The sequence below is a fragment of the Psammomys obesus genome, unplaced genomic scaffold, assembly GCF_907164565.1.
Source record: "Psammomys obesus unplaced genomic scaffold, mPsaObe1.curated_primary_1811, whole genome shotgun sequence".
In the NCBI taxonomy this organism is placed as follows: Eukaryota; Metazoa; Chordata; class Mammalia; order Rodentia; family Muridae; genus Psammomys; species Psammomys obesus.
In genome coordinates, this window is record NW_026596134.1 from 23,631,370 (window position 1) to 23,646,644 (window position 15,275).

Consider the following 15,275-nt stretch of genomic DNA (forward strand, 5'->3'; position numbering starts at 1 on the left):
CACAAGCTAAAAGGAGGGAATCTCAATTAAGGAAATGCCTCCATAAAATCAGGCTGCAGGCAAGCCAGTAGGACATTTTCTTAACTGGTGATTGATGGGGAAGGGTCCAGCCCATTGTGGCTGATGCCATCCCTGGGCTGGTGGGTCCCAGGTTGTAGAAGAAAAGCAGGAGGAGCAAGTCAGTAAGCAGCATCCCTTCATGCTCTTCATCAGCTCTTGCCTGCAGGTTCCTGCCCTGTTTGAGGTACTTGCCCTGTCCTGACTTCCTTCAGTGATGAACTACCAGGAGGAAGTATAGGTGGGAATAAACCCTTTTGTCCCCAACTTGCTTTTGGGCATGGTGTTTCATGACAGCAATAGTAACCCTAACTAGGGCAGCATTTTAAAGCCCAGTGCATGGCAGACCCAAGAGGCAACTGGCATCTTGCCCGAGAGTGGTTTCTTCCTAGGTACAGATGCTGAACTGAGTCCAGGTGAGGAATGGAAGAACCCAAATTTTCCCCTAAAACTGGAGTGTCCATCCATGCTGTCTCGCAGTCAAAACAGCTCAGAGGTGGGCACTTGATTCTCAGAGCACAGAGGAGGAGTGGGGGAAGTCCCCGCTGCTGAAGGTGAGCTAGGTTAGAGCAGCAACCCCACCTTGCCCTTCCCAGGGAACACTGCATCCCAGTGGACTCCTTCCTCTTTGCCTGTCCTCCTCCACATAAACTCTTCCTGTTTCCTTCCATGGTGGGAAGGATCAAGGCTCAGAAGCTGATCGGTAAGAATTTACACCGGCTCTCTCTGAGGGGGACACACATGTGTACTCGCAGTGATGTGTGTTCATGTAGCTCGAGCATGTGTGTCTACACATACACACACATACACACACATACACACACATACACACACACACACACACACACACACACACACACACACACACCATTCCACAGAGGTGGTGAGGAAGGAAGGGCCCTACAGCAGCCTTCCATGCAATGAGTCCCAAATCACCTCACATTTCTTAGGAGCCACTTTTGAAGTGCGGATTGAAGTGCAAGATGCTAATTTCACTGTGCTTTAGTTAACTCAATCTAGGACCAGAGTCAGGTTCCAGCACCCACACAGCAACTTACAGCTACTTAGGCATCGGGTGCCCTCTTCTGAACTCCACGGGCAGCAGGTCTGCACCTAGCAGCCACTCACACATACATACAACATGAAAGCAAACTTTTAAAGCTGATTTCCGTAATAAAACATCTTAATTTTAAAAACCTATGAAGGATAAAAGCCTTTCATAGAGCCAAAGATATAAATGGGCAACAAATAAATTAAAAAAAAAAAAAAGAATGCACCTTGGCTGGAACTAAATAAAGCTCAGTTGGCGCTTGTGACTCCTGACTATGTCACCAAATGGTGTGACTCTGGGGGGGAGGGGGAACAACAGGAAGGACAGAACTGGAAGCAAAGTTGGAAGAACAGAGACATGAATGGGGAAACACTCGCCAAGCAAGCAAGAGACATGTCCCAATGGCCACTCTTCACCAGCAAGGAGTGTGCCACCGGCCCCTGCAAACCTGAAGGAGTACGAGGGACTGATTCTAAGTGCCCTCAAGAGGGAGGTGATAGGCTAGTCCAAAGGAGGACTTCCCAGAGTGACAGCTGGGGCCCTAAACAGGGTCAGAGTCCCCAAAAGGTCCTTGGGACCTCTGGACTTCCACATTGCTAGCCCACATCTTTCCACAAAGGGATGCCCAACAGGCTATGGCATGGCAGCCATGATGCAAGACAGCCTGTAGCAGCATGTGTACACACACACACACACACACACACACACACACACACACACACACACACTGTCCTTGGGGAGGTCCTCAGCCTTTAGGTATCCTTACAAAGGTTTGACACTCCCCACCAAGACAAACCAAGCGGAGCCCCAACTCTGGCAGTTGGCTGTGGGCCTCTTACCTTCCTTCAGCATCCCCACTTTGAGGCATTTCATGAAGCGGCAGGCCTGACAGGACTTGCGCCTCCGTTTGGTGATCTCACACTCGTTGGTGGCCGGGCAGCTGTACTCGATGTTCCCTGAAAAACAGAGAGGGTTGCCAGGCGCCTGCCGTTCATCCAGGACCCTGACCCGTCAGGTTGGCTATCTGGGGATTAATTGGCCAGAGCTGACTCGCTCCAAACAGGGTTGCATAGTGACGTGCTTCCAGAAACAGGGGCTTAAGTGGCTGTCCAGAATGTTTCAAACACCACCGTGTCCATTCCATCCTCTGAGCTTGGTAGGCCAAGCAGCCACCTGGGGGAAAAAAAACTTGTTCTTCTGAGAATCGTCACTCATGGTTTTGAATTTGAAACAGCCACAGGATTTCAGGGAACAGGGCAGGACATCAAATTACATCAATAGAGCACGTTACACGAGGAAAACAGCCACTGTGCTGAGCTGATTAACACAGACCATGCCAGTTTGTCCAACCTGCAGCTGTCACTAGGAAGAGCCCAGGAAAACCGTGGCAGGGCCTGAACGCTTGCCTCCCTCTGGGGCCAGGCCACCGAGCTCCTGTCACCATGCCTTAGTTTCCTCATCTGCAAAATAGTCACTAGCTCCTAAGCAAAGGGTTTAAACAAAATCGTACCTGAAATGTCACTTAAAAAAATTGTATCCTAAACTGAGCATGGTGACGCACACCTGTAATCCCAGCACTCTGGGAGGCAGAGGCAGGAGGATCTCTGAGTTTAAGGCCAGCCTGGTCTACAAAGTGAGTTCCAGGACAGCTAGGGCTACAGAGAGAAACCTTGTCTCAGAAAAACCAAAACCAATAACAACAGCAACAAAGTAGCCTAAGCTGGCCATGGCGGTGCACCTTAAATCCCTGCAGAAGAAGGCGGATCTCTGAGTTTAAGGCCAGCGACGGCCATACTGTGAGACCTTGTTTCAAAAAAAAAAAAATTTTTTTTTAATTTTAGCCCAGGTTAGGCATGATAGTGTGCATTCCTGTCATTTTTAAAAGTTATGACATTTATTTATTTATTTGCTTGTTTGTGTGTGTTAATTATAATTAGTGCAGGTGAGGGAAACAGGAGTGCCAGTTCGTGTATATGGAGGTCAGAGGACAACGTTCGGGAGTCAGTTTTCTCCATCCACCATGAGATTCCTGGGGATTGTACTTGGGTCATCAGGCTTGCCAGCAAACCACCTTACCCACTGAGCCATCCTATTGGCTCTGCAATTTCAGTCCCTGGGAGGTGGAGGCAGGAAGAGCAGGGGGTCACGGTCATTCTTGTCTATAAGTCAAGGTCAAGGCCAGCCCCGCCTTACAGGAGACCCTGCCTTAAAAACAAAACGGGGCTGGGGATGTAGCTCAGCTGATAAAGTGCTTGCTTAATGCCACACCCAGCACCACCTGTGTGCTATGCTAGCACTTGGAGGTAGAGGCAGAAGGATTGGGTCATCTTTAGCTACAGGACAGGAAATAGAGGGCAGCCTGGACCACAGGAACATAGCCTGTCTCAAAAAAAAAAAAAAAAAAAAAAAAAAAAAAAAAAAAAAAAGAGCAGTAAAGAAACAGACTTAGTCTCAGCACCTGGGAGCTTAAGTAGGGTGCCCAATGATTTAAGGGCAACAAAGGCTGCATGTCCAAACTGCCTTAAAAGTGGGCTGGGGGCCCACAGCAAACCTGGTACTAGAAGAAAAGCAACAAACAGAAGGTACCAGGTCCTCGTCCCATCCAGAGGGCCAGGGAGAAGCTGGGGACCTGCCCCTCCCTGCTCTGCATCTACCCACTCACAGCTTTTGGGAGTTGGTTCCCTCCTTCCAACAGTGGACCTGTGGCTAAAACTCAGGCCATGAGGGTTACAAGGGTCTTTACCCACAGAGCCTTCTCACCCAGCCCATCCTTGGCTATTTCTTAGGTAACTCGCTTATGTAACTTCATGGGAAGTCAACTGAGGTGTGGCAGAATTCCAATAGTCACCTAAACATGTTGGGGGGGGGTTGTTTTGTTTTAGTTTGTTTCTAATTTTGAGGCAGGATCTCACTCCGTAGCCCTGGCTGGCCTCAAACTCAGGGATCCTCCTACCTCAGCCTCCTCGGTCTTGGATTAGAGAGGTTTACCTGGGTAAGCATGGTACTATTAAAGATGATAAATGAGAGGAAAACACGGGCTCAGTTAATGCATCCATTGGTTCATGTGGGCTGTCTGAGAGGCTCTGTAGCCTGTCCCCTTCCCCACCCTATCATCCTTACACCCCCACCCACAGAGCCTGAGAGGAGACCCTCCCGCTCCTCAGCACTGTGCATAACCACCAGTTCCTGAAACGGGCATCTTCTCCGCCCCAGGCCTGCGGCCTCCAATCCAGACCCCATGCCGCCCCACTGTGTTCGTGACCTACTTCCTCTTCCAATACCTGACGCACAGTAGGCCCCCACGGCACGCTAACCACTAAATAACCCAGCAGCGGTGCAGCTGCAGCCCCCGCTCAGTGTATATTAAAGTCTTTAATGTAACCAGTCTCGCCCCATCTTACAGGCGAGAGCCAGGTATAGTGTAATCCCGAAGCTCAGGAGGCTGGGGCAGGACGATCACAAAGCCTAGGATGGGACAGGTTATACAGTGAGTTTGGGGTTCGTTGTTGTTTACATTTTCACAAATGAGGGGGTGAAAGCACAACCCTAACAGAAGCAGCTTGGACACTGAACCCTGCTCACTGGAGGTGTATGGTACAGACATCTGTGCTCTGCAGCCAGCCAGCCCTTGAGTGAGGGTGGGTTGCTGCTCACTGAGGGGGTGGGGGGAAGTGGTGAGGGGCATGGGACAATGCTCTCGACCTTTCAGGGTGTGCGTGTGTGTGCATACGCGGAGACACGCAAGCACCGGTGTGTATTTCTAATTCTACTTATTTATTTCGTTCCTTTCAATTTGTTTTATGGGCCTGGCGGCTGGCTGCCAGCAGAGCCAGGCTGGTGGCCTCGTCTTGTAATTTCTCTAAGTGCCTCCCTGATAAAGTGATGAGATTAATTCATCATTGTTCTCGTGGTCTCAAGGGGAGCCTAGGAGACCTCAGCACCGGGCCAGGACATCAAGCGTGCTCACACGCTTACCATCAACTCAGGTATGACCAAGTTACTAATAAACAGACCCTCATAGGACAGGGACATTAGCCAACAGCTAGCACAAACTCAGGTCCCACGCTGGGAGTCTGTCCACTGTAGAAACAGGCAGACTCCACTTCAGGCAAGCTGAGTCACCTAACTTGTAGGAGCCTCAGTTTCCTCATTTATAAAACAGGTGTGATTTCCATCTCAAGGCCGTTTGAACTCAGCATACTATGACTAAGTGGAGCACAGACCCTGGCATCCAGGCGGGCAGGCATGGCAAACTAAATCTTACATGCAGGCAGATCTGTGGAAGTAGACGCAGAGGATGCTAGCACCAACCTTGTCGGTGCCACACAGAATGAAGGCTATCCACCCAGGGACGCTGGAGAGCGCTGTAATCTGTGGACAGCTGGACCTCAGCTCCTGTTTGTGCCTGAGGGGTGGGAAGGCACACCCGGAGCTGAGCTGGAATTCAGTGTGACCCTGAGGCGGAGGGGTATGGGTAGTCTCTTTGATCCAAGGCCGCTCTGAGAAGGGAAATCTAGGGGAAACCCCACCAGCTGTTCCTGCGGCTGTAAGCAAGCCAGAAGTCCCATCCACGCTCAGGCACCGGAGCTGTGACACTCAATCAGTTCCAAGGCCCCAGCTGACCTCAGAGGCTGTGGTGAGCAACTGCTGTGAAGGGCTGCGTTCCCATCTACCTCGGTCCTGTGGACAAAGACCTTCCCTTTCACTGTGTGTGGTCCAGCGTCCTCAACCCTCTAAACTTCCCTCCTCATCCACAGCAGACCATCTCACTCCTGCGTGGGCTCCCTATCACATAAATGGAGGTACCCTATTCTGGGTCAAATGGTCCGTTCCTGGGCCTGCTCGCTGCTGCAGTTTCCACCTGGAGGGCCTTTGGACTTCAAAGCTTTCTCAAACAGAACCCATTCTCACAATTGGTTCCTTGTCATGTCAAAGAGGGTGATTCTCCAGCCTGCCACTTGGGTCCAAAACTGAGGAAGCGGATGGGTTCTTACACAATTTGCTCCCTAGGCCCTTACTATTTTCCCTCTTCCCCTGAGGCCACATCCCAACAGAGCAAGTCCTGTCTGTGTGGTAATGCAGTAGCCTCTGCCACCTACTTCCCTTTGCACCAACCCTCCTGAGCACACGCCAAGACAGACCTCTAGTCCGTCACTGTACCCTGAAACACAGGCCTCCGTGCCTTCCCCAAAGCTTGTTAAAGAGTGACACAATGGTGAGAGGGTTTGAGGAATGGAGCATGTGGAGGGACTGGGGGTATACCTTGGTTGGTAGAATACTTGTCTAGCGTATGAACCCCCGTGGAGCGGTTCAGCAACACTGCAGACGTCAGACTGAACACAGTGGTATACGCCCATCATCCCAGTACTCGGGAGCAAAAAAAAAAAAAAAAAAGAAAAAAAAAAAGAGGGAGAACCAAGAGTTGAAGGTCATTCCTGGCTATATACTGAGTGTGAGGCTCGTATCTGGGAGGCATGAGATCCTTTCTGCAAAGGGAGGAGGCAGGGAGGAGGAGAAGAGGAGGAGGAAGTCAGGATGCTCAAACGGATGCAGCTGGGTCCTCAAGAACAGCCATCACTCCATTCTTGAAACCCGTGGTGGAGAGAGAAGATGAAAGCTGTACTCTGACCTCCACGCACATACACAAATGATAAATAAAAACCGAGAATAAGCCAGTTGCGGTGGCACGCTCCTGTGATCCCAGCACTCGGGGAGCCAGAGGCAGGTGGGATCGCTGTGAATTCGAGGCCAGCCTAGATGGGTCAAGGACAGCCAAGGCTACACAGAGAAACCCTGTCTTGAAAAACCAAACCAACCAACCAGACAAACAAATAAACCCCCCAAAACAAAAAGAAAAAAGAATATAGGGAGTACCTTCAGAAAGAAAGGACCTAGAAAGAGGAAGATACACTTGTCCAGAAGAGCCTTAAAAGGCCTCGGGCACAGAAGATTCAAGATAATGCAAGAAAGAGGTGGAGGCAAGTGCTAAAAACAGATTTCCTGGAAGTGTACGCTGAGGGAGTGTTTGGCCAACTCAAACCAGCTCTGCAGCCTTGAGGCCACCTAGAATCCCTCCAAGGTCTACACAGAGGAAGCTGACAGTCCATGGAGAACATGAGCAAATGATGTCCTGGACAAAGGATCAAAGGCAAAGATGAGCGCGGCCCGGAAGCAGAGCGCCACAAGATGAACTAAATGGACAGTGGGACCACTCAGGGCCCTCCGTAAGCCAATCCCAAGGACAGCACCCCCCCCCCCCCGGGGAACACAGAGGGCTCTGAAGGCGCAAACGTCAGGGTACAGCTAAAATGAACAAATGAATACTCTCTTCCATACCTGTCTGCATTCCAGGCCTGCCACACTCAGAAGCCCCACACACCACTGAGAGTGCAACAGGCTCACGAAGCATACGCTCCGCCCCAAAGGAACAAACCACAGAAAGTGGAAGAACCCAGAAAACAGATAATCCAACCCAGAAACTAAGAGGAGGGCAGAGCAAGAAGGAAAACAACAGAAAAATAGGTTTTAACCAAAAAATTTATATACGGGAGGGAAAGAAAGAAGAGAGGTGGGCACAAGACAGGAACAAACAGAAAATAATACCGGGTGTAGTGTCGTGGGAGGAGTTCAAGGCCGGCCTGGACTACAAGGGACCCTATCTCAAAAACTAAAAATAACGTAAGATAAAATAAAAATTAAAGATTTCTAAGCCAGTGCACAAGTACCCATAACATTAGTAACTAAAAATATGCTGGGTTTTTTGTTGTGTGTGTGTGTGTGTGTGTGTGTGTGTGTGTGTGTGTGTGTGTGTGGTTTTGTTTGTTTGTTTGGGTTTTTTTTTAGTAGTTAACCATGGACAAGGGTTCGAGGAAAATGGGTAGTAGGACCAGGAGCTCTTACTTACAAGTTTATACTGCTAAGGCCAGCAAGATGGCTCAGTAGGTAAAGGCGTTTGTATCCAAGCCTGAGAACTTGGGTAGGAGTCTCAGGACCAACATGGTAGACAGAACCGGCCGGCTCCTCCAAGTTCTGTAAACCTGTGTGTAAACCTGAGTCACCTGTACCATCTATGAGCCCATGAAACCCAGAACCCTCAGCTCCCTACATCCCAAAGGCCTCCTATTGTCCTCCAGGCAATCTCCTCCCAGTTCCAGGTCTGTCAGTGGGGCCTTCTGGATGATACCTTCCTCCCTCCATCCTTCCCATTGACAGCAACTGACAGAATTCTGCTGTGTTGTTCTCCCTGTTTGAACTGTGCTGTCTTTCCTGCAGATAGATGCTATTGCATTATTATTATATTCTGTTTTTTTTTTTAAGACAGTTTTCCTGTGTAGCCTTGGCTGTCCTGGACTCACTTTTTAGGCCAGGCTGGCCTCAAACTCACAGAGCTCCACCCGCCTCTTCTTCCCTGAATGTTGGGGTTACAGGCATGCGCCACTAAGCCCGGCTATATTTTGGTTTTTTAAGGTGGGGTTTCTCTGTGTAGACCTGGCTCACTCTGTAGACCAGGCTGGCTTCAATCTCTGCCTCTGCCTCCTTAGTGCTGGGATTAAATGCACATGTTTATTTTTTGAGACAGGGTCTCACTTATCACGAGCTGGCTTCAAACTTGCTCTGCAGCTGATGGCCTAGAATGTCACCACGACACATGGCGTCCACGAGTACTGATCAAACACAGGCTTCAGGCAAAGCTGGCAGAACACTCTAGCAACTGAGTTACATCCTTAGCTCTCTCCCACTGTCGCTCTGCAGCCACAGTGGCCTCAGAGTCACTCCACAGCTTAGGCTGGCTATTAAGCCAATGTACTCCTCCCGCCTCTGATCCCAAGTACTAGACTTACAAGGGTAAGCGGTACTTCTTTCCTAAACAGGTACAGTGCCTGGCACCTGATTGAGTATCTCTTGAGTTGAGGATGAATGCAAATAAACTGAGAGCTTGAAGAAACCCACCGAGAATCCCCAAAGGACAACAGTGAACTGCCAGTTGCCATGGTGCACCGTGGTGTCCTCCTGGTCCTCCTGAGTTCTTCCTAGGGGGCCCATCACCACCAGCTTAGTTAAGACTGATGGCCGTCACTCACTTCTACCTAACAGGTGCACGTCATCATCTCTAAGACAATCAAACACACTATTTATTTATTTATTTGGTTTCTCAAGACAGGGCTTCTCTGTCATCTCTAAGACAATAAAATTCACTATCTATCTATTTGGTTTCTTGAGACAGGGTTTCTCTGTGTAGCCTTGGCTGTCCTGGAGTTCACTCTGTAGACCAGCCTGGCCTCGAACTCACAGAGAGATCTGCCTGTTTCTGCCTCCTGAGTGCTGACATTCAAGGCATGTGCCACCACTGCCCGGCTTAAAATGCACTTTTAATGTGCAACCTAGAAAGAAAAAGAAAAAAAAAAAACTCCAATTAAACTGCTGCTTCAGGCAGTGTGGCAGTTCCTTCCCTTTAATCCAGTGGAGGCAGAGATAGGTGGACCTAGGTGAGTTAGAGGCCAGACTGTCTATAGAGCAAGTTTCAGGACAGCCTATGCTGAGAGATCCTGTCTTTTTGCTGTTGTTGTTAATTCTGTGTTAATATAACCATCACTTTCACATTTTTGTTTAAAATACACTTTTAGATTTAGTCGGATAAAGACTTGATCACATAGCATTCCGAGGTATGCACAAATTCAAATACACACATACACACACACAAACACCTGTGTTTTGTGTGTGTGAAAAAAGACTGGCTAAGAGATTCTTTTAAGATTTACTTATTTACGATGTATACAGATCTCATTCTAGATGGTTGTGAGCCACAATGTGGTTTCTGGGAATTGAACTCAGGACCTCTAGAAGGGCAGCCGGTGCTCTTAACCTCTGAGCCATCTCTCCAGTTTCCCTGCCTTGTGTGTGTGTGTGTGTGTGTGTGTGTAATTCACCATTTCACAAGACTTTCCTCCCTAACACAGGAGTGAACAATCTGTTTTTTTGTTTGTTTGTTTGTTGTTTATTTTGTTTTTGAGATAGGGTTTCTATGTAGCCCTGGCTATCCCGGACTGGTCTGCAGACCAGGCTGGCCTTGAACTCAAGAGATCAGCCTACCTCTGCCTCGCACAGTGATGGGATCGCAGGCGTGCACCACCATGCCCAGCAATTTGTTGTTGTTTTTTTATATGAGCAACCACTGCCATCTCAGCCGTCCTGATTCTAGAAGCTTTGATGTGTGCACATGAGGTTGGTGACAGCCACGCCATCACAGGTGTATGTGCCGAAGTTGTAACCAGGGTGAGCCAATGCTTCAGAACTGATGGAGTGGTGTCCTCCCCTCCTTTCAGGCTCTTCCTCCTTCCCTTCATCCCTCCACTCCCAACCTTCCCAAAGCTGTCATCTTAATCGACTTCATCAAACTAGAGGCAACAAGCTGGGCAAAGTGGGCTGGGTGTGGCTGTCAGTCAGGAGTCTCTCACGTGCTGATCAGTCCAAGGGTAGGGCCCTAAATTTGCATTTCTAAGGAAACCAAGTAGGCCAGAGCACACACTTGGAGAGCCAGGGCCCTAGATCTCATTTTACTCAGAACCCAGAGCACATCGAGAGCTTAAGCATCTCTGAACTGAGCAGATTCAGCGTGTCCAAAATGCCATGTATTTAAAAAATCTCCTCTCTTCCCCACCCTGCTTCCATCATTCCACCTTCCAAGTTTCTTTTTCCAGATACCCTTGGCTTCCAGATCTTCTCTATCACCACCAGAATTCTTTTGCTAAAGTCAGGCATGGTCTCACACACCTGTGATTCCAGCACTCAGGGAGGCAGAGGCAGGTAGATCTCTGTGAGTTCAAGGCCAGCCTGGTCTACAAAGCCAGGGCTGGTCCAGGACAGCCAGGGCTACACAGAGAAACCATGTCTCGAAGAAAACATGCATACAAAAAAAAAAAAAAAAAAAAAACCATACCAGAACTATTAACTGTTTATTTCCTAGCGATTATAAAAACCAGGCAGGAAGTTACACACATTACATTCATTGAGTCAGTTTGTGCAATTACACCTGAGGAGGCGGAGCTATTTATCAGCTACATTTTACCAATAAAGAGAGGAGGGGTTTAAAAGTCACTAGTTCAAAAGGATACAACTAAAAAGAAACTGTCAGGGTGTGACTGCGACTGTTTAAACAGCGCTCCATCACCTAGTCAGGAATACCACATTCTGACCTCACCCACCAGTCTTCTGCAAAGGACTCATGAGCTGTCCTTCCCCTTCTCTGGAGGCTCCCCCTTAACAGACTCCGGTGACAGGGAAATTGAGGCCAGGAGACTGAAGTCCCTGCCCAAGGTCAGCCAACTGGCTTGTCACTGACCAGCAATCTGCTTCAGATCCTTCAGAGTCTTTCCTACTCCTGGGCTTTGTCCCCATACCATCCTGGGTGGGTCCCTTGGGATTCACCAACCAGCCTCATTCTCCAAGACAAAAGGCCTGGAGGTGGTCCCAGACAGAAGAACCCATCAGTCATGCCTTTGCCCTGATCCTTGGGGACTTTCCCCACTGAGCCTGCAGCTGGGCCTCTGGCTGGGCCTCTGGTTGGCAGGAGCACCATGCCAGGACTCCTCACTCGATCCTTGTCTGAAGTCAGATACAGAGAGGTGCTAGCCAGGTGTCATACTTCTACTCTGATGATCACCTCTTCTAGGCAGGCAGGGTAGGTAGGAGCAGGCTGGCTTCGTTTTCCACATTGCCCTTCTATTCTGTGCTGGGCACTGAACTCATACTAAATGTTCTACCACTAGGCCAATTCCTAATTCCCTAATACTACTCTTTAAAAGAAAAAAAAAATAGTGTACTAGGCACTACACACCTTTGATCCCAGCACTTGGAAGGCAGAGGCAAGCGGATCTTTGAGTTTGAGGCCAGCCTGGTCTAAAGAGTTCCAGGACAGCTAGGGCTACGCAGAGAAACTACCCCAAACACAACAAAAGGAGGAGGGAAGTTATGTCTCACAACTGCCTCTATCTCCAGCTCCCGGGGATCTGAGGACTTCCTCTGGCTCCACAGGCACCAGGCCACCCTCACCCAGGTACACAAGCATAATTTTTAAAGGTGGGGAGTTGCTTTATAGGATACCGAAGCTCCAAGCTGGCCTTGAACTTCTGGGTTCAAGCAGACTTCCTGCTTCTGCCTCTGGGGCATCTGAGACTATGCTTGGCTCCTCCTCTGGCATCATGGCTTTCACTGGTTCACAAAGCCATAATTTGGTCCTGAAACACTGTATGTTTTCTCTGTCTGGAATGCTGGTCCCTGGAGTTCTTACCTGGGCCTCAGCTTACCCTGAAAGCCACTTCTTCACATAGCTTTTCCTGACCCTCCCTCCCTCTCTGTCTCCATTAGAGCTATTTGTCACTCTAGGGTTGAAACATTGTTTCACTGTCTCTATTTGTTCCTTGACTCCTTTTTGTCATGTCCAGGAGCTAGAGTAGGGGGGTCCCCAGTTCCCAGTGCAGTGGCTGGCACTCAACACAAACTCACTGAAGAACTTAATGACCAGGTCACAAGCTTAAATGTAAGGCTGGGGCTTCAGCCATTCAGAAAAAGTTGCTTAATGGTCAAGTTTTCTAAGGTCTCATATTAAAGGTGATAGATGTTAGTGCCCCCGCCCCCTTTAAAATTTGAGACACAGTCTCACTGTCCTCCAACTCACTAGAGACCAGGCTGGCTTTCAACTCTGTGGCTGGTGACACCTAACATAGAAAACTTGAGGGCAGTCCGGGCTTACACAGTGAGACACACACACACACACACACACACACACACACACACACACACACACCAGACGGTTTCTGCCGCGACTGAAAACCTGCACGGAGCCCTTGGGACCTACATAGAGAACTGACTCCAACAGGCTGACTCTCACCTCCACCACATGGACCTTAGTGGCACACACAGTAAAAAACAAATGTAACAAGAATACCTACAAAAGCAACAGAAACAGGCTGTGCCTGGTGACTCCTGCCAGTGATCCCAGAACTCAGGGGCTGAGGCAGGAGAACTACCGTTAAGTTCTCAAACCAAAAAAGAAATGTCTTACACCAAAAGATTTAAACTATGCAAATAAAATTAAAATTAGTACATCAGTCAGTAAACTTATATATGCAAATTGGCCAGACTTCTTTGGCTAGTCCTTACTGGGAAAAATGAGAAGTCACTTTTGTTTGGAGCCTGAGCCATGTTCAGATACTTTGAACTTCGTGTCTGCCAGAAGCTATGAGGGACCTCGGGTAAAGGGAAAGGAAGCTGGTCCCTTCCAAGTTTCCTGTCCTCTGAGGGAAGCAGACCAGTGCTATCAGTTCGAGATACCATTACCAAGGGCTGGTGATGGGTGAAGACTGAGAAAGCCCAAGAGGGACTGATGAAGGCACCACTAACATCAGCCCCGGAGTGGGGGTGGGGGTGGGGGTGGAGGAAGGAAAGCAGGCCGGGAGACTGAAGGTTGAGGGGATTTTGTGGACTGGAGGCTTGTAAGTATTTAAAAGCCGCCAAAAGGACCCACACTTGGTGGAGAAAGGTAGGTAGTCATTGCTAGAGTGGCCAAGGTTGACTGGGAAGGCTCCTGGAGTTGCTCCCCAGAAGACCTCATGTCTACGGCCTTGATTAGTGTCGGTGTGGGGTTGGTATCACAGGCTGGAATAGGACACTCAGCCCTAAGACCCCTCTGTCAGATGTTAGCCACAGGAAGGGCTACCTGCCAGGGGACAGACTCCATCGCCCCAGTTCAAGAGCCTGATGCACACAAGCCCCAGAGAAACCAGTGGGGAAAGAAGGCCTTCAACCTAAGAAATAAATCTGTCTACCTTCATAGCAGGTGCCCAACCTGACTGAGAGAATAACGAGGTCAAAACCAGGAAGATATTAATCGTATGAGCTGAATGTTTAATCACGCAAAGGCTGCCCCTAGCCTCAGCTTCCCTTTTCCTGGGCATGTAGGCACATCTGCCTGTTTATCTGCTCCCAGGCCAGGCTAATCATCCTGGAGAGTCTGGAGCCCTCCATTAGATATGCTGGTAAATTCAATCAGGTCTCCTGTAGCCACCAGGTCTGCCAGGAAGATGCTCATCTATTTTGGGCTATGTTCCCAACAGCCCCCAGATCTGTAGACACTCTCCACTGACAATGAAGTCAGTCAGAGGCAGTGTAGATAGTCTACTTACACCACTCAGGTTGACTGTAAACTTCAGGAGCTGGAGGACTCACTGGGCCTCAATCTATAAGGGGTGGAGATAGTAAAAATCTAGGACTTTATGATCCAACAGCTTGCGGCCTAGGCTCAACCACGTGTTAAGGGCAGCCAGAGGCAACAAGTAAATGCTAGGTGTGTCTGGGTCCTAGCCCTACTTGATTTGCAAAAGCTGAAGACAGGCTGATTTGCCCACCTCCCCCACCCCCTTCTTCTCCCCATCTGCAGCCAAGCCCAGAGGATGGACAGAGGTTTCTTCCTTCCATAAGGAATGGAGCAGATAGAAATTTCTGACAGGAAGGGATGGCAAGAGTTGGAACAGAACTGGTACTCAGAGCCTACAGATGTCTACAGGGGCTTGAGAATCAATCCACAGAGTAAACCTTTTCTATGTAGCCCAGGCTGAGCTGGAACTGACTCCGCAGACCAGGCTGGCCTCTCCACTGCCTCCCCACTGCTTCCATCAGAGGTTTGCACTACCACACCCAGCCAGCAAAACCAGAATTTTAAAAGATGGCCTGGGGCTGAGGTGTAGCTCAACAGAACTCTAGCCTCCCATTCAAGAAACCTTCCATTCCAGTCTAGCACTGCACAGCAGCTTAATCTCAGCTTTAGTCCCAGCACAGGCTGGTGGATCTGATTTCAAGGCCAGCCTGGGCTACACAGCAAATTTCGTGCTAACCAGATCGCAAAAGTTAAATACTGAGCCCACACAGCACCCCAGTTCTGAAAACACTCCCTATCCATGCACACAGAGGAAAATATGGTCTGGGGCCTACTGCCATGCCTGCTAACCCTGCAGACCCCTGGGCACTGGGCACTGAATTCCAGTTTTGGAGACAAGGTCCGTATCCACAACTCTCCTGCTCTGTGTAAGGTGCGGGAACTCAACAAACGATTGCTTCACTCTTTGGTTGGTTGGTTGGTTGGTTGGTTGGTTGGTTGGTTGGTTGGTTGGTT

The 15,275-nt window shown here is 49.3% G+C and overlaps 1 protein-coding gene across 2 annotated transcripts in view; it reads right to left on the reverse strand.

Moving 5' to 3' along the window:
* Nucleotides 1-15,275, reverse strand: part of Esrrb (estrogen related receptor beta) — a 161,379-nt gene that overhangs the window by 27,672 nt on the left and 118,432 nt on the right. For both annotated transcript variants that reach the window (XM_055593119.1, XM_055593120.1), the window contains one exon: nt 1,948-2,064. In XM_055593119.1, coding sequence (XP_055449094.1) covers nt 1,948-2,064 — 117 coding nt within the window. The remainder of the gene's footprint in view (nt 1-1,947; nt 2,065-15,275) is intronic.